This window comes from Centroberyx gerrardi, chromosome 14 (assembly GCF_048128805.1).
Source record: "Centroberyx gerrardi isolate f3 chromosome 14, fCenGer3.hap1.cur.20231027, whole genome shotgun sequence".
In the NCBI taxonomy this organism is placed as follows: Eukaryota; Metazoa; Chordata; class Actinopteri; order Beryciformes; family Berycidae; genus Centroberyx; species Centroberyx gerrardi.
The window spans coordinates 12792209-12816595 of NC_136010.1; the positions used below are offsets into that span (position 1 = coordinate 12792209).

At 44.6% G+C, this 24387-nt stretch overlaps 3 protein-coding genes across 7 annotated transcripts in view; 2 read left to right on the forward strand and 1 right to left on the reverse strand.

The window, feature by feature from the left end:
- The window catches only part of lgr6 (leucine-rich repeat containing G protein-coupled receptor 6), a 38576-nt gene extending 17777 nt beyond the window's left edge, over positions 1–20799 (forward strand). Inside the window, exons 3-18 of the mRNA XM_071906312.2 lie at positions 2995–3066; positions 5328–5399; positions 8687–8902; positions 9109–9180; positions 11360–11428; positions 11930–12001; positions 12155–12226; positions 12633–12701; positions 13253–13324; positions 13609–13674; positions 13766–13837; positions 14017–14088; positions 14680–14805; positions 17279–17433; positions 18334–18414; positions 18597–20799. Coding sequence (XP_071762413.1) covers positions 2995–3066; positions 5328–5399; positions 8687–8902; positions 9109–9180; positions 11360–11428; positions 11930–12001; positions 12155–12226; positions 12633–12701; positions 13253–13324; positions 13609–13674; positions 13766–13837; positions 14017–14088; positions 14680–14805; positions 17279–17433; positions 18334–18414; positions 18597–19861 — 2623 coding nt within the window. The 3' untranslated portion in view covers positions 19862–20799. The remainder of the gene's footprint in view (positions 1–2994; positions 3067–5327; positions 5400–8686; positions 8903–9108; positions 9181–11359; positions 11429–11929; positions 12002–12154; positions 12227–12632; positions 12702–13252; positions 13325–13608; positions 13675–13765; positions 13838–14016; positions 14089–14679; positions 14806–17278; positions 17434–18333; positions 18415–18596) is intronic.
- Positions 1–24387, forward strand: part of LOC139917235 (large ribosomal subunit protein P2-like) — an 87997-nt gene that overhangs the window by 49282 nt on the left and 14328 nt on the right. The gene's annotated exons all lie outside the window — the stretch shown is intronic.
- On the reverse strand, positions 21131–24367 carry ube2t (ubiquitin-conjugating enzyme E2T (putative)). 2 transcript variants are annotated; one of them, XM_071906314.2, is made up of 7 exons: positions 24258–24359; positions 23164–23287; positions 22950–23019; positions 22729–22834; positions 22487–22585; positions 21888–21971; positions 21131–21439 (listed from the first exon to the last, which is right to left on the reverse strand). In XM_071906314.2, exons 2-7 carry the CDS (start codon positions 23270–23272, stop codon positions 21314–21316), a joined length of 594 nt encoding a protein of 197 aa, XP_071762415.2. In that variant the 5' UTR covers positions 23273–23287; positions 24258–24359; the 3' UTR covers positions 21131–21313. The 2 variants fall into 2 exon arrangements, with proteins under 2 accessions (XP_071762415.2, XP_071762414.2); XM_071906313.2 differs by having other exon boundaries at positions 21134–21439; positions 24232–24367.

Genomic DNA, 24387 nt, shown 5'->3' on the forward strand with positions numbered 1-24387 from the left:
CCAGGACTATGACGTAGGTGAGGGTTAGCGGGTTACAGTATTGGCTGTCTTGATACTCCAGGTGCACCACACAGCTGGGACTATCTAGGTCAATTAAAATGAGATGCATGTTTTCCTTTTTGTGTTGCCAGCATCAGAGTTTTTGTCTGCCTGTCTCTCTCTCTCACACACACATGTACCCACCCACACGCATATACACACACACGCAGAGACAGCTTTGCCCATGTCTATATATTACTCCAGTAATTTCAGAGGTTAACGCCAGGTTAAGTGGTTGACCTTCAGGTTGGACCTCCGAGGGGAGGGAGGGATAATATTTCTATTGATGGACGGAGGGTGAGAAGGGTCACACAGGCATACACGAGTGTACAGACACACACACACACACACAAACTAGCCTCTCTCTGATAAGACTCTGTTTCTCCTCTGCTTCTTCTTTCATCACCAACACACATCAACCATCCTGGCCCTGTTGCCTCTATGCCTCTCTATCACTACCTGAGATACTATCCCACAACGTGCTGCTTTAGGTCTTTATTCCAGCTTTTTGTTTATTAGTTTGAGGCAATGGGACATGGTGATACATGGAGTAATCAGCAGTTGGCATGCTTTAGTAAAGCCCTCATTGATCATCCATGATGGCAAGGTGGCCTCACCTTCGTTACTAATGGCTGCGCTAGAGTTGAATTATGTTGAGGTGGAATTTGTTATCTACACCATCCAAGGGCAAAATCAAATTTAACCATCCCCAAATCAAATTAAAAGAAAAAATAGTTTGAGCCACAGTTTGACAAGAGCAAGGCGCCTTTCATTAGAATGAGATTGATGTGGAACGACTAGGAGGCTAAGTGCGGAACATTCACTCATATGTACACTCATTTACACACATATACACACGCATAAATACTCACACACACTGATATCATGGAAACATTTGGTCAATGGCAACTGTTGGTATTCTGATGTCTATCAAGGATGTCTGAACATTTCTTTCCTTTTTCAATATCCATCTTCACTTTCGACATAATTATCCCTTTGACAAATGAAGTCGGCAAAAAGCATGATTCCACTCTAATGCTGTTTTGGCTCTAATGGTGCAGCTAATAGAGAAAGGCTGGTTGGCAGTAGGACATACACATCATACCATGGCCTTAACTACAATGTTTGTTTTCTAAAACTCTAAATTATTGGCCCTCCTTTTCCCCCTTTAGAAAAGGTATTTATTTTTCTTTGGTGCTACCTATATCTTTTTTCCATCCAATGCGTCTGTAACTAATCATTGCGTTTGAATTGCAACCAAAAGAAGGCACTTAAGGGCCTTTGCAGAAAGAGGCTTAGATCTATTTTACTGGTGTCAGGACCTCAGCAAGGCCTATTGAAACCGTTACCCCTGGAAAAGTAGCTATTCAAATGGTCCCCAGTGACTAGCTTGTGCAATAGCGGAAACTGAAATTGTATTGAAGGAGAAGACATATTGCCCTCCGAGGGACAACAAATAGGTAGTATACAGGCCTATTTATGAGTGAAATTCGGGCGTGTTTTTAAAATAGTTTAGTTAGTATGTTTTATCAGATTCCCACATCTAACAGAACATATCTCTTATTTTGGAATAAAAAATAATACTGGAATTTGTAGGGCCAAAGCACTGCAGTAAATATATATATATATCATATAGCACATATCAACTCTGAATCATCTATGTCTTCCATCTCTGTGAAATCTATATTGAGACGTCGCGTGGCGCAGTCGAAGTCTGTTTTGACTGAGTTTTGACTGTGGTTTGAGAAGCATGACTAAACGGCCACACAATGGCTTGGATTATGATCAATCCAGTTTGTATTCGGTACGAATATGTGAGCGTGCCTGCATGCGTACGCGCGAGTGTGTGTGTGTTTGTGTTGATAGATATGAGCCCTATAAGAGTTCTAAACTGGGCTGAGTGTGAGATTTGGCAGGCGCGGGTGGGGTTGAGTGGTTCGCCACCGCACAGTAATAAGAGTGAGACATGTTGACATGAATATCAGATGTCAGAGGGAGGCCGCTGGGAGCCCTTGTCCATTACCATCTGGGTGATAGTGGGTTGGCAAGGCAGTCAGCCCTCTATAACAATATCCTGGCACTGATGTAATGGCTCAGCAGAAGGGAGGCTGCTTAGCGTAGGGCTGAAATGCAAGGCAAATGTCACCTGTAGAGCATGGTGCTATACGAGGATGTAAATGGGTAGCTTTTGTGTGTGTGTGCGTGTGCGTGCGTGTGTGCATGTGTGTTTAATAGAAGTGGGTGGTCTTGAGCTGTGAAGACCAAATCTGTGTTTAAAGTGTGCTTCCAGCTCGTGACCTTGAGAGTTACTCTGTTGGACTGAACGGTATTTATTTGGACGTCTTATACACACTCACAAATGACCATTAGGTGCTGTGTTTAATAAACAAACTGATTGGATTGCTTGTGTGTATGTGTGTGGTTTCTCTCCCTCGCTGTCCTCGAGGCCCCCTGAACTGGCCCAATTTACCTCAAGGACGGGGAAAATAGCACACGCGTCCACACGGCACACGCCGCTATACGCACGCAATTTGGGCACATGCCGCACACACACGCGTATATACCTTACACACACGCGCGCGCACTCGCACACACACGAACAAACATACTTTCACATCACGCCGCACTTGTTGACCCAATCTCAGTCTCATTCAATTCACTCTTTACTCACTCATCGGCGCTCTCAGGGTTGGGTAGAGTTTCAGGGTGTGCTTCGGGCCAATAGCAACCACATTGAAGGGAATAGAATATTGTTATTTGCATACTGCCCCAACGGTAACCCTGAAGCAGGAACCCAAGGATGAAGTCATGTAGGAGCTCACTCCAGGATCTTAAGGAGTAAAAGCAAAAGACAAACTTCTCTTATGAGACTTGTGAATTTTTGGGTCCGTGCTTATATTTCATTTTTCTCTTTTATTCTTTTGTTCTCTCCTTTGTACTCTCTCTGTCTCCCAGGCGTATCTCAGGGAATCAGCTGAGGTTTATCTCGGGCCACGCTCTCCAGGGCCTCCACAACCTCAAAGTTCTGTAAGTAACCTCCTCCCTCCCTCCCTCCCCGTCCTCCTCCGGTGGTTCAGTCCTCCTCCCTGGTGGGTTGTTCCACTCCAGCCTTACGGGGGGATGGAGTTGTGCGCCTGCCTTGAATAAAACACACAGGCCACGCATCATTAACTGCAGTTAAAGTTTATGGGCTGGGGGAGACCTGCCCTGCTCGCAGCTCCTTCGTTTCCAAACAGGCCCTGTTTCAGTTGCGAGCATGTGCACACACACACACGCGCACAAACATACACACACACACACACACAGGTGTAATGCAGGGACCTCCCAGCCACACCACCCACAAAGATTACAAGTGACAAAAAATTCACTTAAAAAGCCACTCAAAGCTGTTCTCTTAACACCCCATTTCACACAGTGTGTTCTTAGCCTTATGATCCACGGCTGCCAACTCACAGTATAGCACCGCCATGAAGTGTTAAATCTCAAAAAAGTGCAAAGCAATCATAGAAACCATAGTACCTTTTTCTAAATTATGGGTGGGTCCTCTAATGACTTGTGGGCATATTTCTAGTGAGTGCAAGACAAGGGTATTAAATAGGTTTTCATGAGCCTTGGCAAAATACTCAATTCCTTTTGGACCCTGGCTGAAAAAGCCTGAGAAGTCCTGCCATAGAATATAAACTTAGGTTGAAAATTGTGGTTTGTAATTTGAGGGAATCTGGGGGATTACCAGGCCTATAAATTAATCTTCTTTCACCTTGTGTTGTGAAACTCTCCAAGACAGAGCGAAGGAACCAGCAATGAATCCTGGGCTATTATGTCATTATTGGGAAAGGACACACACACACACACACACATACGCACACACACACACACACACTCTATAACACCCTTTATAAACTTTAGACACAGTCTCTGTGACCTCAGAGCAGCTGCGCCGTTGGTTTCCTTCCTCAATATATTAGCTGAAGTCACCTTATGTCAAACTCAAACGGACCACTGACCTTGTGTAGGGTAACCGCAAGGTCCCTGCATACTCTCATACACACACACACTAACACACACATACACACACACACACACACAGCAAAGGTTATGAACCCAGAGTGGAGTTCGGTGAAGCTGCCTGTAGGGGATTTCTTTGAAACAGGAACAGATAGAATTCAGTGTATTAATCATGTCATCACCATCCCAGTGGAGAATAACAGTGAAACATTTCCCCCTCCAGTCCTTTCAAACCTGAGCACCACTTTCTCTGTTCTGATGCAATCACTGTAACTTACACAGACAGGGCCGAAAGAGGCTTGTGAAATGCACTATGAAAAAGTCTGTGTCACATTGAGTTATGTAAATGAGAACTGCAAAACAAAATACACTCTTCACAGCTTGAGACATCATAAATGCATTGAATTGGCAACTTTGTGACCATCACTTAAATAAAAAATATGTATATAGCTCTCCAATATGACGACGATTGTTTTTCTTTCCTTTCCTTCTCCTGCTGCCTTTCAGTAACAAGACTATGTTAGCTTTTGATTTAATGATTCGAAGTTTAGCAGGCCATGAAGGTTTCTAGCAATACCGTCTCCAAAAAGTCTTGAAAAATAGTGCGGGTGACAAATTGATTTTGTTGTGAATGGTCTGTTACATCGCTACAGAGACATCAAGGCTCTTTCACAATCGCAAAAAAATGATGCATAATTCTCATAATAACCTTACTGTAAGCTAAGACGTTTAACTGCCGTGACACATGCTCTCACACTCACAGACACACACACACACACACACACAGACTGCTCTGACTGTTGTGGCACCATGATGCCATGATAAAGGCATAACGGCGCTGCTGTGAGCGACACACTGGAGACTATACGCCTCATGCTCTAATGTCAGACGACTGGCCATGATAAAAACTTCAGAGAAAGAGGGAGAGAAAGAGAGAGAAAGAGAGGGAGGGAGAGAGGAAAGAGAGAGGGGTTATTGTTTGCTCCCCACTTCCTCCTCGCTTTTTGCTCCATTCTTCCGAGAATGACATCAGCAGCCCACCCAAGGAGCTTCTCTCTCCCTCTTTCTCTTTTCCTCTACCCTTCATTCTCTCTGGTTCTCTTCAAGCTCTCACTGGCCCTTTCCCTCCTGTGTCAGATTTCCCCCGCTAAGGAATTATTTGTTCTGCTTGATGTGCCCTCACGCACACCACACACACTCTATCACCTATAAACCTGCTGTAAACATATTTACTTTTATACCTATATACCTATATTGACCGGTGTGTATGTGCCTTTTTGTAGGATGCTCCAAAATAACCAGCTAGAGAGACTTCCCGATGATGCTCCGTGGGACCTACCCAACCTCCTGTCGCTGTGAGTTTCTCTCTCTGTCACGCGCACACACACACACACACACACACACACACACACACACACAGCAACTACACTACTTTATCCAACAGTGAAGGAAACATCCCCTGGCCACCCACCCACACACATCTCAGCCTTAACCACAGTGCAGGTATAGAGTACCGCTGACATATTACAGACCATATCCCATCGCCGGCTGCCATAGTTATGCATTCATTGCCGTACTGCTTGATGGTAGGAGTCACAGCCCGACTGTGTCAGCGCAGTTCATGGTAGCATCTGGAAGCCATGAGGGAAACAGCAGACACTGCAGGCCAGGGAGAGCATCTCCAATGAGCTGTGAAACAACCCCATTTTCCATCAGTTCCCCCTCTCTTCCTCCTCCGCTCCTCTCCTCCGTTCTTCTCCCACCACCCACACCGCTATCCCCCTGGCTAATGAGGGTGTTTGGTGGCCTAATTGTCTCATCTGCAGGGTCAGCGTGCATGTGTGTGTGTGTCAGCATGTGTGTGTGTGTGTGCGCGCGTGCGGGTGGGTGTGTGCATGTAGACCACCTCATCTGTAACTCCTCACCCCTACCCGCCTCTCTCAGCAACGTACCGCACACATACTCCCTGTTTTCCAAATTAATAATTCCCTGTAAATATCCATAAAGCCATTTTCTTCATCACACACACACACAGCCGGTGTTTTAACAGAGGAAGGGCGTGCACATGTAATTCCTCTACCACCAACAGCGTTTCCCCGTCTGGTAAAAAGCAGGCCTGCTCCTCCTCAATACAGCTATCGAGCTCGCACACACACACATACACACACACACACTCACCCCTCCAAACACATACTGTGGCTCGTTAATCAGGCTCTCCTGAGGCACTGTGTGAGTGCGTGTGTGTGTGTGCATCGTCATTTGTGTATGAGAGAGCATCTGCATTTTCTGTGCACTCATACTGATGTCTGTATCATCCGTCTGTATGTGTGTGTGGTCTCCTCTCAATCTCTGAGATGGTCTCAGGTGATGAAATACACACACACACACACACACACAGAGAGAGACAGTGTATAAAGACGCACCTTGTCATTACCGTAATGATAAGCCCAACGGAGGAGGATTACTGGAAAGGCTTTGGAGAGTGAAGCTTGTCGGCGCCGCACACTGACATGAAACACACCAGGTGAAAAGGAGAGAGAGAGAGAGAGAGAGAGAGAGAGAGAGAAATCACCTGAGTCAGCACCTGGGTTTAAAATTGGTATAAATGTTTATATAAATCAGCACTAAATCCCTAGCAAGAATCCTTTTGTCAGCACAGAACCTAAATTAAGTTAGAAATTAGTCTCGCCATTTAGACCAGGCTATTAAAAACATATTAGTGCTCCAGTTTAGTTGGGTGCCACCACAAGCAGACAGACATATTTTGGGTCCCAACCCGCAGATTAAAAAATGGTGCCTCGAGTTGGATAATCACCACTGTCGCTGAGTTCCAGAAGACACATTAAACCGACATAACCTTGGTTTTATAGATTTGACACAATGGCAGTGAAACGTCCTCTTCCGAGTTCCCCTTGCATAACATTTTGACCATCTGTTGAATTGAACCAGAGGAGTCGGGTCCACAGATCTGCTGGATCATTTCAGAGAAACTTTCTCTTTGTGTTTCTCTTTCTCTCTCTATTTCTCTCTCTCTCTCCCTGAATCGGATCTCAGACTTTGATGTGACGGACAGGAAATAGCTGCTGCTTTATTGGCTTCTGTGGAACATTCCTGGTTCCGTCTGGACCTTCTGCGGGCCTGGCAGGTCCACCCAGAGGAGCAATTATTATTCTGCCTTAGAGAACAAACCAGAAAGTTGAAGGGTCTTCCGCAGCTTTCATCCTGCACTCTGGGTCAGGGACAAACAATGTCCACAGGTAGAGCACACAGGATACACAAGGATGCTGTTTAGCCTAGAATCAAGATGTGCTGTGGAAGTAGGCAAGATGAGATTTGTTGAGGCTCTTTGTGTGTGTGCGCCTGCATGCACGTGTGTGTATTTACATGCTTGCGGGTGTTTCTCCGTGTGCTCGTGTGTGAGCATCTGTCGATGTATACAGTTGCCTCTCCTGATGGAAAATTTCCCCGGGGAGAAAAGCCCAGGGTTCAGAGTTCAAGTTCAGATTTCACTTTGATGAGGCTGTTTGTTTGGTGGAGTCTCCAAGGGGTGAGGAGGTTGAGGAGGAGCTGAAGGGCAAGAATCAAAGAACCAGAGTGGAAGATTGATACGGGAGGGTGTTTGAAAGAGGAACAAGAGTTAAGGAGTGAGATGCAAAGGGGTTTGCGGCGGCTGGGAGTGAATTTAGGAGTGCATCAATGAAGATGTAAGAAACAAAGTGAGTGTGAGAGGGGCTGGAGGGAGGAAAGGGAGATTAATGAATGAGTGTGAAGGGCCAAGGAAAGAAGAATAGCGAGAGGAAGTGGTCCCAGCCTGTCAACCCTGCCCTGAGGGGATCATTCATCACCATGGACAGTGTTGTGTGTGTGTGCGTGTGTGTGCATTCACGTGTGGTGTGTAGGTGTGTGTGTCAGGGTCCACACTCAGTGCCTGTGGGTTGCGGACAACAAGAGAGACAAGGGACAAAGGGTTGTTGGGTTGCACGGTCGAAGGGATGGAAGGGGAAGTGTGTAAATGAGTGTGCGAACGTCTGTGTGTGTGTGTGTGTGTGTGTGTGTGTGGTGGTAGTGGAGGTGGAGGTGTCATAAATTCATCAGATGAAAGCAGCCGCGTGTTTGTTGACACTAGAAAAGCATTTATCTGAGTGGTGGAAACATCAGGGTCTGATGGCGACGGAGAGAGTCCGACGGAGAGAGCGAAGGAAGGAGGAACAGATGAAGAGAGGAGGGGGGAAAAAGAGACACTGAGGGAGGAAGAGTTTTCACAACATAAACAAATTTAAGAATGGGAACGGAGAAACGGGGGAGCGGTAAAACGAGACGCAGTCACACAGATCGTTTGTGCGTGCGTATGTCTGCGTCTCGCTTACATTTCATACAAGTCTGTGCTGGTGTAGCTATACATGGCTTATTTAGCATGGGCATAAATCGTAATGAAGAGCTTCTAAAAAAGCTGCAGCGAAGATGAAAGGAGGAGAATAAAGGATGTGTAATTCTCATAATAACCTTCCAGTAAGCTAAAGCGTTTTCACTGCCACGACACACAGCCATGAATGCACGGACACACACATTTGCACATAAGCAAACATACTGTACTCAGATTTTGTGATTATCTCACTAAGCCCAGTTCCTCTCCCCCACCCAGGCGTCTTGATGCTAACCTGCTGTCTGAGGTTCCGGCTGGGGCCTTTAGAGGGGTTCGCTCCCTCAGACACCTGTGGTTGGACGACAACTCCCTAACAGAGATCCCGGTGACGGCCCTGGACTCTCTGCCCTCGCTGCAGGCCATGACCCTGGCCCTCAACCAGATCACACACATCCCAGACCACGCGTTCACCAACCTCTCCGCCCTCGTCGTGCTGTGAGTGACGTCTTGAAGTTTGTTGAGTTTTTTCTGTTCGAGGGTTGTTTGTTTAAAGCTCTCCTGGATTTGAGTTCCTCAGCTTACCAGAGAAATTATTTGTTCCGTTGACTTAGAGCGAGAGCGGTGATGACTGTAGTGTGGAAATGTTTTTGAGAAAGAGTCATTTTTGATTTGTTGAAAAATGTTTGTGGCCTTTTTTCCAGTCATCTCCATAACAACCAGATTCAGAGCATGGGAGAGAGATGCTTTGAGGGTCTACATAGCCTGGAGACACTGTGAGTATCTCTCTCTCTCTCATGCACACACACACACACACACACACACATACAAACACACACACACATATACACAAACTTGCACGCATGCACGCATGTATGCATGCAGAAACAATTTGGACAGTACTTACCATTATATACAAACCAGCCATTCACAGGCATTTACACACACACACACACACACACACACACACACACACACACACACACACACACACACAGTGAAGTACTTTCATTTCAGAGTTAAATGACTACCTGCTCTGTTTCCCCAAACACTGACGCAGTTATCGTAATGAGAAAGTATCAGCGAGTATCAACAGCCAATCAGTATGCTTGTGTTTAGACCAATCACATTGCCTTAGAATAACCTTATAAGATAAACGGCGAACTGGCTGAAATATAATACCTCAAGAAAAGTAATATGACACAAAGACAGCCATGAACTCACTCACTTATATTGTGGGTATGGTTTATTTTTGTATATATGCAAGTGTTTGGGGTGGGCTTGGAAAATCTTAAATTCATGTCTATTTATAGATCATATATACCTAGTGTGCCCGCACAATAATGAATGTAGCGCCAAATCATGATGTTATTATGATTAATGTTCCAGTCATTCCAGCAGGTGCTTTAAGGTTGCACAAAACCACAGACATCAAATTAAGGATCGGAATGCAAAGATGAAAAGTTCCCCTTTGATTAGCTTGAAGTAACATCAACAGATTCCTCTGTGTTTTGTAAGAGTAATCGCTGTGCAGGGCTGAGGTCAAACACGGCTCAGCGTGACTGTAGGAGAGCTGTTTGAGCGTACGTGCTGCAGCCTTGATTCCTTGATCCTAACCTCATGCCTACATGGCCACAGCAGACAACTGAGTCAGTCTTTTCAGAGGAGGAGAGAGAAAAAGAGAGAGAGAGAGAGAGACGGCGAGCGAGCAATGTCTACCGCTGCAAAATTCATGGTGGTCTGGTGAACACGCCGTTTTTGACACATGTAGTTTAACAGCCTGCTGAAGTGTAAAAAAATTATGTGTTCCTTTTTATGAGCGTGTGTGTGGGCACATGCATGTGTGTGCCTATGCGTAAGTACATGCACTTCTGCTTGTACACTCGCAAGCGTGTGTCCGTGTCCGGCCAGCTTAACACTCTATTTAAAAGCCATTATCCGTGCTGGGAAATGTGAGGGAACGGGGTGTAAGTCTGGGGTTGGGATGATGAAGGGGATGGAGGGAAGTGAGAGAAAGAGAAAAAGAGGGATGGAGCCTTCTGGACCAGAATAGTGTGTGTTAAAGTGTTTGGGCCATCAGTGGCGTGGAGGGAGAGATGATTCAGCGGGATAGGATGACAGGTGTCATTGACGTGGTGATTGTGCTGGTATGAGGGGTTAATCTCACAGTGGCCTCACATATGAGAAATATGAGAGGCCATCTGCATCACCACAAACACCCCTCCCCTCCCCCCATCCCGAAACCCCCGGTGCGTGCATTATAAAATCATTACTATGAGGAGCCGTCTAGGGAGCTGTTAGAAAATACAATGGCATATGCAGACAAGACAGGCTTACACAGACTGACAAACATTTCACAACATTCACTCACGCTTGCGCAAACACAGACGTGCATGCACATATGCGTAGACATATGCCTAAATGTACACAAGCACATATTCACACGCATGCACAAACACACATACTCCCATGCACATGCACACAAGCAGACATACATGCACATATACACACATGAGATAAAACCCTTTTGCCTGCCACCTGTATAAGAGCTGTGTGAACCATAGCAACGGTTGTTTTGCTGCAGCCTGTTGCTGTGATATCTCAGTGTTTCCTGAGAAACTAATAGGAGACAGACCATAATAATCAGGTCAGAGCAGCAAAGGTCAAGGGTCAAATCAAGACTTCACACTACAGCTGTCAGCCTCTCAGAGAGGACAGGAAAAGGCTATGCATACACACACACACACACACAGACACACATTCGCACACATAAACACACAGAACATATATGGATGAATCATAATTTCTATCGCAGGGAACTGAAATCACTCAATCAAGCCATGGATTTAATGTTTAAAAACATGATTTATTCATCAGCGTATATCTCACTTTGTCTCTCTATCTCCCTCTGTTTCTGTTACTCTCTCTCTCTCTCTCCCTTTCTCTCTCTCTCAGGGATTTAAACTATAATGATCTGCAGGAGTTCCCTGTGGCCATCAGGACACTGACTAAGCTTCAGGAACTGTGAGTATATACACACAACACACACACACACACACGCGCACACACGGACACACACACACCTGCCTGACATGACTATCGTGGTTGCGTTATCCCAAATAATCCCGTTAAGTGATTTTAATGTGGCACTCGGATACAATCTCTCTCACCCTAAACAGGTGCTGGCTACACCCCCACACACCCGCTCGACTGCACGTACACACACACGCACACACACGCACGCAAAATATGATTTCCCTCAGCTTCAGCAGATGTTCTGCAGCGCGTATGTGTGTCACAGATACAGAGTGTATGTGTGCGTGTTTACATCTCATGTATCCTAAAATGTTTTTCAGCTGTGCAACGACAGGTGCGACATGAGGACATATGACTTGACTCTCGCTCTCAAACACACCCTCTCTCTCCTCCACACACACACACACACACAGACACACACATACACACACAAAATCAGAAACATATTGATTGTGTGTATGACTTACAGTATGCGTTTATATTTTGCAGGGGCTTCCATAACAACAATATCAAAGCCATCCCTGAGAGGGCCTTCGTGGGAAACCCTCAACTGCAAACCATGTGAGCATAACGCACAGGCACGCACACACACACGTGCACATAGAAGATGAACACACAAATGCTGTAGTATGTCATCATCAAGTACAGCAACATTCTCTCCCAAAAACAAAACAATCAAAGTACGTCCAACAAATGTTGCTTTCTTTCTCTCAGTCACTTCTATGAGAACCCCATCCAGTTTGTGGGAAAATCCGCTTTCCAGTTCTTACCTAAGTTGCACACACTGTAAGTATGCGGTCAGTACAAACCATTCCAGTGAGTTAGCCCAAACACTGTTTAAATCATTCTCTGTCCCTAGCAGTGAGAGTTGAGTGGACATGTGTAATGGCCTACTGAATGATGTTGTGTTAGCGTATTGCTGTGCTGTGTGCTGATGTGGTAAGAGAGTGTGTGTTGTAAGAGCATGTTGAATGGTGTGACTTATGATGTCTTGTGAGATAGCCAAAACAGCCTGTGTTGATGTTGGAGGAAAGCACGATGGCTGAAATGAGCTGTTAGACAAGGCGTGTGTGTGTGTGTGTGTGTGTGTGAGAAAGAGAGAGAGAGAGAGAGAGAGAGAGAGAGAGAGAGAGAGAGAGAGAGAGAGAGAGAGAGTGTGCTCTCTGACACGTTCCTCCCTGTCTATCTACAGTTCCCTCAACGGAGCAACCCAGATTCGAGAGTTTCCCGATCTGAAAGGAACCACCAGCCTGGAAATATTGTGAGTGTCTCCCCTATCCCACACACACGCACACACACACACACACACACACACACACACACACACACACAGAACCATTGTGTGCGTATGCGTACTGTTATTTCTCCTAGTGAGGCTTCACCACACTGAACAACACACGAAAGGGAGAAGAGCTGACGCTGAGGTTGAGTCCTGGGAGTTCACATTCATGAGAGAGTTGAGAGAGAAGAGGAGAAGAGGGAGAGACAGAAGAGGGAGAGAAAAAGAGTGTGAGAGAGAGAGAGAGACAGAGAGAGACAGAGACAGAGACAGACAGACAGTCAAAGCCAGGGAGAGAGATAGAGAAAGAGACAGAGACAGGGAAAGAATGGGAGAAACAAAGAAGGGATAGGGAGGGGTAGAGAGAGGGATGCTGGGTCAGGCTAGTCATGCCAGCCAGTGACAAGTTTTGCCAGCCTACAGAGCCCCCTGTCTGACCAAGTTAGAGTCACAGGACTGGGGGATCCTTTCGCTTGCCTGCACCTAAACAATGATGAGAGGACTCTTCTCTCTCTCTCCCTCTCTCTCTCTAGGACGCTGACCAGGGCTGGTCTCTCAGCTCTCCCTCAGGATCTGTGTGAGCAGCTGCCTCGCCTCAGAGTGCTGTGAGTACACACACACACACACACACAGGCAGAAAAACTGATACACAACACCCAACTGTGGAGAGCTGTACCCCCAAGCAATCATTTGTACAATTACTGTTCCATGAAATCCAATCACCCCCCAAAATTATTGTCCCGCTATCGCCTTGCTCACAGAACTGACTGTTCACCCGAAGACTCAAATAATTCTGTCACCCCCATAATTTCCCACGCCATAAATCCACAGCTGGTCATTGTGTTTATGTGTGTTTTGTGTGTGTGTGTGTGTGTGTGTGTGTTTGTAGGGAGCTATCTTACAACCAGATAGAGGATCTGCCCAGCTTTTACCACTGCTCTGCATTGCAGGAAATGTGAGTACTTACACATACACACACACATCTTTTGCTCTACACTTTACAGTGTACTTACGTAGAGTATGTGTATGTGTATTTTTCTCCACAGAGGGCTACAGCATAACCAAATCAAGAGAATAGAGTCAAGCACCTTCCAGCAGCTCACCTCTTTACGAGCTCTGTAAGTCAACCTTTGTCCTAATTATACATTTTCACCCACACGTTTCACGGTATTTTCTTGGAAATGCATTGCCTGGAACTACATACCACACTTATGACGCAATACTGACATCTAGTGGTGATTGAGATTTTATCTGTAATGTCAGTTCAATTCAATTCAGTTTCATTCAATTCTGTCAGTGACCTGAGCTGGAACATCATCGAGTGGATCCACCCAGATGCCTTCGCCTCTCTCCACTCACTGATCAAACTGTGAGTAAACATACAAGTCGAGATCCACACAAACTCTCCTCCCTCTCATCTGGTTCTTCATCACAGTCCCTCTTCTCCCCAAGAAGGCATACCGATGTTTGTGTATCTTTAATTAAAGCTAAGCTTTATGTCAAAGCCTTGGTCTTACACAAACACTCCATGCTCGACTGTGTGTGCCATGGAGAAACTGTTGTCTTTGGCAGGGTCTACAGAGAACATTGATATGTAATTGCTGTATGAAAACCTCTCTGTGTGGCCAGGAGACTCGTCTCAGGTCATGCCAATACAAACTGTACGACTGTGTGAAGAGCGGATAAACTATGCCTAGCTAAACAAGCAGATACACTAAATCTGACAGGAAATGTTATCTGGAGGGAATCTCATAAAGAGCCTTCTTTGAACGCTTTATAATATCTTAGACAAGGTCTTCTTGTTACCACGGATGACCCTCGGCAATATCTGCAATCAAAACACGTTAGGAAGAATGGCTATTCAATGGGCTATTGTATACACTGACTTGCCCTGACCCGCCTCTTCCCTCTCTCTGTCTCTCTCTCTCTCTCTCTCTCTCTCTCTCTCTCTCTCCCTCAGTGACCTGACCGAGAATCATCTTAGCTCAGTACCAGTTGGGGGTTTGGGAGGTCTCACCCATCTCAAGCTGAGGGGCAACACAGAACTGTATGAGGCCTTCAGCCCTGATCACTTCCCTCGTATGAGGTAATACACACACACACACACACACACACACACACACACACACACACACATCCAGTGTCCTTCTGTTCTTTCTTCATGTTGCCTCGTTACGTTAGACTTTTAGATTGTTTCTCACCAATATGCAGTGGTGGAAAAAGTACTAGAATGTCCTAATCAAGTAGAAATACTGTTACTTTGCTGATATTGTACTTAATTAGAAGTAAAAGTACTGGTGTAAAAATCTACTGAAGTAAAAGTAAAAAGTAGCTCATTTAAAATGTACTCAGAGTAAACTACTACTGAGTTACTGAGTTACTTCTTTGAAAAGTGAACGTTGTTGCATGTCATATTTCCCATGCAATTATAAAAGGATGAAAGGACAGTGTTCAAACTAGATTCTTTTAATTGGAAAATTTGGAAGTAACAAAATAAAGTGCACAAATAAAGTAAAGTCAAATTACTCTTCTCACTATGAATGGCTCCACAATTTGTCAATTTACGATGGGCCAGTTTCTGTTGCTTATAGAGAGACACAAAATCTGTACTTTGTAATGGATGTAGCTAAGTACAATACTTGAAAATGTACTTAAAGTAAAATTACTGACTTTAAAAAATACTCAAAAAACTACAAGTACACAAAAAAGCTACTCAATTACAGTAATGTGAGTAAATGTAATTAGTTACTTCCACCCTTGCCAATATGATAATCAAAACAATAGAAATACAGACTGAAAAGGGATATCATCATACTATAAAGCGAGGAATCTCTGTCTGTGTGTGTGTGTGTCCGTCGCATATCTCGAGAACCGTTCGTCCGATCGACTTCACACTTGGCGGGTGTATTGCTGGGGACCCAAGGACGTGTAGTGTCGGATTTGGTGCAATTTGGACACGCGACACGTTCAATATTATTAAACTTTGAATAAACAAGCGGACAGCGCTCTGTGCAGCAGTGGGGCGGGGCGAACAGCGCTCTGTGCAGCAGCGGGGCGAACGGGCACTGCACTAGTAAGGTGAACAACAACATACATCCTCACCAGCCCAGGTGTGCTGCCTGACTGGCCTATTGTCAGCTCAGCTTATTGGCTGCTGACCCAAGTCTGTATCCTTTGGCTGGCAGGCAAAAACACACCATGTGAATACACCTCCCTTCCTTCCCTTCCCTTCAATTATCCTTCCTCCCAATTTTCTATAAATATCCTCATTACACAGATAACAGCCAAGGTTTACATTGGACTAATTACACTGTATCCCTGCAAGCCATTCCTGAATTGAACTCCAACAGTGAGGAAGTGTTTGTTAGCAAGTTCTTTCTCGTTAGAGCGATCAGCATCCCTGAAGGCCTGGCAAGGTGCAGAAAGAGTCGGTGGAGTCAAAATGGCTATCGGGTTTCAAATAGGAGATGGCAGGTGATCCTGTGGCAATGTCAGCATGATAGCACATAGTCCAAAACAGAACTCCTGGCAGACTGCCATTTCATAGACATCATGCGGATACACACACTTGTATGCGCGCACACACACACACACACACACACACACACACACCCACACACCACAGAAAGCTAATCCAGGGTTCAATAAAACTGACCATTTCAGCTACAGTGATGATTTATTTCAGGTACTAAAGTACTACAGAAACAGATACTTCAGCCCTTGAGGCATTTCCGATGTAATGTGAGCACAATGCTGAACTTCATCCAAAACTCGGTCGGTAATGCTCAAGCTTTGTTCATTGACATGAACGTCACCCAATAGCACTTAAAGGATAACGCTGGTGTTTTTTAATGCATTTCTTACCGTCAACAAATCCTATGAAAATAACAAAATCAACAATGAGTTTGCTCTACTCCCATTACTTTCCGACTTCCCACGTTCCGTTTTTAGCCTTCAACCCAGAAGTCATTGGCTCCAATTATAAGCTAAAAACCTTTAAATACAGCTCACAAAGACATAGTTTCAATTTTAAAAATCGCTAACTGTTACCACGAAAAGTCAAGCTATTGTAGTTATTACCAAATCAAATTCAAATGGGAACAAATTCTTCATTACACCGGGGACTATTTTCGGTGCTACGGAACTACTTTCCTGAGATTGCAAACGTGTTTACCGTCGGCTTATTAAGTTGTTTGAGGAAAACGTCGGCTGGCCCGGTGCATCGTGATGAAGAAATATGTTGCCCAGAGCAACGGCATGGCTCTGTGACGTGTTTTTAATGGTTTTTTTAATACAATGGAGTGGCTTCTATGGCTACTGGGACATGGTTTTATTGGGCATCGGCTACAAGGACGGGACTTGTTGGCAAAACAAGACATCATTGCTGATTTTATTATTTTCATAGGATTTGTTGACAGTAAGAAATGCATTAAAAAACACCAGCGTTACCCTTTAAGGTTTCCTGAGCATTTCATTTTACGTTTCTGTTGTACTGTCTGCTGTGGCAGTGTTTTTGCAGTTCATGTGTGTCATCATTACTCTGCTCTTGTCTCTCCCAGGGTGATAGAGATGCCTTATGCCTACCAGTGCTGTGTGTATGGCTCCTGTGACAGCTACAAGTCAGCCAGCCAGTGGGACACAGAGCAGGGCAATGCTGATGAAGACCTACACAAGAGGACAGTAGCCATGTACCCTATCCACGCCGACACACACTGTAAGAAAACACAACCTCAGGATATCTGTGTGTGCATATACACAATACACACACATACTATACACACACAGGGTAAGGGGGAAAATTATAGTTGGAAATCTGAGGCCCATATGCCTGTGCTCAGTGCCAGTACCCCAGGATCCATTTCTATTTCTGTCTTGAATTATTGACACGAGGCGGCTTGAAACATGTTGGAGCCCCAATGAAACTACAGCGGCCTGGCAGCTGACACAAGCACACTTACACTTGAGTGTTTACCCTACCATGCATTCCCACTGCAGGCATAATATATAAACACTGGCTGGGTTTACCAAAAGATAACAATAATAAAAGATGAACAGACGATGACATAACACTGATTAGAATTTATTCACCTTTAATTGTTACAAAAACAGTCTTGATGAAGAAAATTTATCTGAGCGCCAATTATCTTCTAGAAATAGATTTTTCATTTCACTAGAAAAGCATGTTAGATCACCTCCCCTCCTATCCGAACCCCCGACTGCCAGTGCCACACACACTAACACACTGGTTCTCAAATGTTTTTAGCTCGTTATCCCTTAAAATGAAGCGATGGCTACTCACGCCCCCATCACAGGCTGCATATGCAGGGTAGTGAACAGCTCACCCAAAAAATGATTTTTCCCTTTTCAGGTCATTTTATTTGATTATCAGAGGAGGCCAAGAGACTTAGAACTATTCAGTATTGCACAAGAAAAAAGCAAACATTCAAGAAAAATCACAAAATCACACGATAGTAAATTTGTATAGTAGAAATATGTTTTTTCCTATCCCATAAATCATCAAACTCTTGTACAGAAGTTCATATAGGCTAAATAGGCCTTATGCAACAGATTGGCCTGTGGTCTGACCTTTGACCCTGACAATGTTATATTCCAGATGACCCCGACCTGGAGGAGTTCCAGCTAGAAATAGAGGAATCCAAACTACAGACCAGTGTCCAGTGCACACCCATTCCAGGTAATTCCAGATAACCTACTTTAAATGGTATGGTCATATTGTTATCTAACCGGCAGACAGAATATATTGTGTTCATTTTAGTCACGAGAACCTATAAAATTGAGGAAAGGCTATGAAGTGACTTCATTATCCACAGCCTTTTTATGTATTGCTGATGGTTTGTGTTCTTTGCGGTGCTGCAGGTCCTTTCCGTCCCTGTGACTCCCTGTTGGGCAGCTGGCTGGTTCGTGTGGGCCTGTGGTCCATCTCCCTGGTATCTCTGCTGGGGAACTCCCTCCTGCTCCTCTCGCTCTTCGGCTCAGCTGGCTACCTCTCCCCGCTCCGCTTCACTGTGGCCTGCATGGGTGCCTCCAACCTGCTGACGGGCGTGTGTACGTGCACCCTGGCACTTGTGGACGCGCTAACACTGGGAGAGTTTGGTCACCACGGCGCCCGCTGGGAGGGGGGTCCTGGTTGTCAGGCAACTGGATGGGTGTGGGTGTTTGCATCCGAGGCGAGCGTGTTGCTGTTGACTCTGGCAGCTGTGCAGTGTGGCGTGAGCGTGACGTGTGCCCGCGCCTACGGGAAATCGCCATCTCTTGGGAGTGTGCGCACGTGCGCGCTTTTCTGCCTCACCCTTTCCCTCACCCTGGCTTCTCTCCCACTGGTAGGAGTGGGGGAGTACGGGTCCTCTCCGTTCTGCCTGCCCTCTCCCCTGCCACCTCCATCCTCTCGGCCGCCCTCCTCCCTCGGCTTCCCCTTGGCTCTCATTATGATGAACACCTTGTGTCTGCTGATAGTCACAGGTTCTTACATCCGCCTCTACTGGGAGTTGCTGAGGGGAGAGTGTGAGGGCCTGTGGGACTGTGCCATGATCAAACATGTGGCCTGGCTGATATTCACCAACGGCCTCCTCTATGTGCCTGTAGCTTTCCTCTCCCTCTGCTCCCTGCTGGGCCTCCTCTCTTTGGGGGAGGAGGTGCTCAAATCAGTCCTCCTGCTCCTCCAGCCCCTGCCCTCCTGCCTGAACCCCCTCCTCTTCCTCCTCTTCACAAGAGACCACTCCCAGTTTTTCTTCTGGCCCCGCCCCAAGGCGCGCCCACAGCTGCGGCGAGACCGCACTCTGGACTCACTGGTTTCCGTGGAGACAGAGAAGAGCTCCTGCTCTGATTCCTCGACGCAGGTGTCACTCGCTGATGCCGACGCCCTGTACAGCGGGGGGTCCTCCCTCCAACCCCGGCTGGATCCAATCAGATTTTCCCACTGCTCCTCCACTTCCTCTTCCTCCTCTGTTCCTCTCATCCCCTGCCAGACACCCTCTCCCAGTGCCAGAGATAGAGACAGAGTGACAGAGAGACGGAGCCTGAAAGATGAGGAGTGTCTGAAGAGTTTTGATCAGGATGTGAGCAGCAACACTTGCCCTCTCTATCACTCTCCCATGCCTCCCTCTCTCACCTCTCACCCCTGAGCCTCCAAGCTAGCTGTCTGGATAGCTGGGACACTATGGACATTCATGGACCATCATCATACAGCAGCAGCAAGACCAGGCCTGGGTTATCAGTCCCCAAGCTCCTCAGAATGGGTCCACACAGAGACTGTAGAGAACTATAGAGAAGTCTATGAGAACACAACAAAGTCCCCCTGGAAATAGAGACTGCAACTAAAAGTGCCCTTCACAACACTATTAAAGACTATTAAAATGAAACATCACACCGCGGCATTACTGTTCAAATAAAGGACAATTTCAGACACTATCCAGTGGACTGGTTTAGTCATGGACTCACATGATGAACAGAAAGCTCAAATCAAAGCCTTAAACTACATGGAAAATCTAAGCATCGGACAAATCAGTGGTTTTGCCCGGGGGGGGGGTTTAAGTAGAACGAGTAGAATTTTAAAGTGTAAATGTTTATATTGAAATGTGATCTTAAAAGAGACATGCAGCTTAGAGGTTATAGATTGTTTGGTTACATGTTAAGTGGAGTTATCTTATTTGTTTTTGAAATATAAGTTCTATCTTATTGCTAAGGTTCATTTCAAATAAAGGGATTCATCATCGGACACACAGCAGGTCACTTTACCAGAGTAAGCTAAAATTTCTCGTTCACAGAAACTCTACTGTCAGTTAAGATATGATGATACTTTTCTGTAATTGTATAACAGCTTTTATAAAAATGTTATGCTTTATGGCAACAAAATGCAACAGGAAACAGATCGCACATACAGTTTACATGGTTTTGTCCCAAATCAATATGCAACTCTCCTCAACATGAGGCAAGCAGTCACACAGACTGAATGGGATGTAGCTATGATCTTTCTACAGACACTTAGAGTAGGCTAGCAATATGTACATACAATGTAACTACCTCTGAACTAGCATGGTATTGATTCACTATAGCCTTATGATGTTTGTCTCCCTTTTTATATGATGAACAGCAAATATATAATTTTATATATTAAGAAATAAATCATTCTTAGTTTGTAAAAAACAAAAAAAACAGTCTTGCTATTTTGGATGTACATACTTTGTATACAACTGGTAAGCATATGGTTGAATAAAATTAATAGCTTCATACTGTATGCATCAGCTACTCTGCTTGTGCAACTATTCCCAAACACTCCTTCACGCCACACCAGTGGCCAGGGCATTTTATATAAACCATAAAAAAATAACATAAATGCTCAATAGATTAAAATAAACTTTAATATCACAAAACATAAAAGCGAGCATTATACATATACAAATATGTAGATATTTCTGCATTAAGAAGAGGGCTGCATACATAGAAAGTGCAAGTAGGCATTGGTGCTAAATGAGAATGTAAAAAGTACTGCTCACAAGTAGGTAAGTAAAGCATGGTCGCTGTGTTTGCAGAAGAAACCTGTGTCTCCTCAAGACTATGACAGGTGAGGTGGTAAACTACACACAGGCTCTCTTTGCTTCCTGTGGCCTCTCCTCTGTCTCTTGCTGTACACTGAGAGCTTCTCTTTTGCGGGATGAGTCGTTCTGGTCTGGAGTATTTTCTTTGTCACTCTCCACCACTCCCTGAACACAGACACACACACACACACACTATTTTAGACAATGATGGCATTGCCCAGCCGTGTTCCTCCTCATGCCATAACATTAAACTATAAGTTTGGAATGTGGAGGTGACATCTGTATGTAAATTTAACACTGATTGCATCACTTTGCTGCACTAAATATAAAAAAAAATAGACAATCAACATTCCAAGGGGATATTGAACGAGCATCCCATAATTACATGTAGTGACAGCACCACCTTGTGGGAAGAAAATGCAACCGTATAATGGGAATACAGTTACAGAGCAGAACAAGGTCACAGTAAACATGTCAACCCCATGAATGATGCAGTCCCTCTATTGGGCAATCGGTAAATATATGAAAAAGCCTTAAGGGGAAAACTGTTTTAATCATGGGTGACATTAAATGCTTTACAACTGCTTCACTTGTATAGACCAGAGTGGCTTACCATGTTCTTCTGAACAGCATGTTTCTCTGTCCACTTCTTGGCCTTCTCCATGAACAGCTGTTTGTTGTATTTGAACTCTGATGACTGCAATCAAAAAATGTGAGTACTTTGCAGTGTGCCTTAGGGCTGCACAATTAATCAAAAAAAGTATCATAATTGAAATACGGACTGCTGAAACTGCCAAACTGCAAGAGGCTGTATTGTTTGTGAGAGGTAAAGGTGTTTCAGACCAAGTTATTCTGGTGTTAGCATAACCCCTGTTTTACAATCAAGCTGAATATGGGAGAGAGTATTTCATCTTTTCCCAGGTGGGCAAATATTAACCATTAAAATAAAGTATTCATGCAAGTGTAGACACTCTATGAGATTATATTTCTTTCTCAGTATCAACCTTTTTGGTTTTTGTCCTACGCACCTGTCACTCAAAGACTTTTAGGTGTGCAAAAATTATTTTTTCTTTAAGTACCGAAAAGGAAATTATATAGCAAGCTTTATCCTCACATATCTCAATTAATATTGCAATATTCACCGAAAACAACGTCATGCTGTCCTAGTGTACAGGGCGATATGTGTGAACGCGAGTATTATGTATGACTCACTATATCAGCCATGAGTGGGTCGTCTGGGTTGGGTTCAGCCATCAGCAGCTGTATGGAGGTGAGGACTGTGGAGATGTTTAGGGATGGTTTCCAGGCACCCTAAATCAAAGAAAGTATACTTCCTTAGTCACCAAAGAAGAAATAAGCTCATCTCTGCTCATTTATTTGACAGCAGACAGACAACAACAGAGGGTGAAGGTGAAACAGAAACATTTTGGTTTGTGTATGTGATTTGTTACAACCTTGGGTGGGAGTTTGAGAGCGTCATGGCAGATGCGTCCTGAATTGTCAATGTTTGGGTGGTAGATGGGTGTCAAGAATCGTATTTTGGGGGGCTCAAAGGGGTACCTTGGAGAGGAAAAGAGCACATCAGACCTACTAAAAAATAATATGTGCCCACAATGTGGCAAAGAGAGACAGATCCCTCTCGAAAATGTGATAGGCTATCTCATAGCAAATTTACCTCTCTGGGACCTTGATCTCCAAGGAGAAGAGTCCTCCTTCATACGGAGTGTCTGCTCCTCCAACTATCTCTGTAAATAAGAAGGAGGAACAGACTTTATCAGGCAGATAAACAAAACAGACAAGAAGTAGTGGTATCTGTGAAACCTTTTGTCTGAACAAACGCTGCCTCTATTTGTTTTAAGATCCAATGTCTTGAACCTGAGACTACTTACGAGCCCGGAGGTCGTCCATCTGTTCCTCGGTCTGCCAGCATGTTATCCCGGGAGGCGGCTCGGTGCTCAGCATCTGAAGTTCACGCTTCAAACGGGACGCCCTCTGCATTCTGCTTCTAATGGACTGTAGTGGACATGAACAAGTCTGACGTCATGTATAACATAGGGTTGAACCTGCTGAGGCCCATTGTGGGCGAAACATTCGTTGTTTGGTGTGGAATAATTAAAGCACAGGAAATTAATAGCCTATCCTGTGTGCAGGCATTTTTTGCCTTTAATTCTGTTTACTTGTATGTTCAGCAGCAGTTTTTAAGAAGATCGTTTTCATTTTTCATTAACATAGGGTTTCCATACTTATTTTACAATTACATTTCAAAACTTTTCCAAAACTTCATACAAAAATGTAATGACTGTAGACTACTACTACTACTACTGCTATTTATAGTGTTTGAGACTCCCAGCAACCGCTTTGCAGATCAATTGCATTTTAGCCTACTCATTTTTCCAAATGACACATGTAATTAATGATAATATTATCAAGTTTATAAAAATGTTGGACTAAGTATTCATTAATTAACATGTCATGACTTTTCCAAAACGTTCAATGACATTTTACAATTTTCCAAAACAATCCCAGTCCTGGAAAACAAATTCCATAAAAGATTTTCAGGATTTTCATCACCGTGGGAACACGGGCCTGCAACAGATCTATCAAACATGGTATAAAATAACGAGGTTGACAGTTTGGATAACGTTAAACATCTAGCCTAATCTACTCCAAGATAGGAGCTCGACTGCTGATTTATTGATTTTGGCCAGATAGAAAACATCCGCCAACTTTGCGTTGACTAAGGTTAGCTGAGGTTGCTTATGTTTACGCTAACCTGTTTTTACATTTATTTTTAGTTTACTTAGTTTAATGCTAGCTAACGTTAGCCTGCTATGTGGCTAACGTTATGTGTGTTAATATAGAACCTCCTTGGTGACAACTAGCGATGCGGAGTACCGACATCAACAGTCGAAATGAGATGTAGTTTAACCTATAGTCAATAATTCTTAAGGACCTACCTCGATAATAAATCAGATTATTTTACTTTTCTTCACTTAAGTAAAAGTTGTCCACTTCGCAGCAGCTGTTCAACATGCAAAACAACACCGAAAAAAGACAGCAGCACGGAGTGTTTTGTATTTCCCTCTTCGTACGTCATCAGTACCGCCCGCGTT

Excerpts from the sequence above, each read along its gene's own strand:
- ube2t (XM_071906314.2), bottom strand. The coding sequence starts at position 23,272 with ATGCAGAGGGCGTCCCGTTTGAAGCGTGAACTTCAGATGCTGAGCACC. Across the intron at positions 21,972-22,486 it reads ACCCACTCATGGCTGATATA|TCATCAGAGTTCAAATACAA; the intron begins GTGAGTCATACA and ends TTTTGATTGCAG. Across the intron at positions 21,440-21,887 it reads ATGCTGTTCAGAAGAACATG|GGAGTGGTGGAGAGTGACAA; the intron begins GTAAGCCACTCT and ends GTCTGTGTTCAG.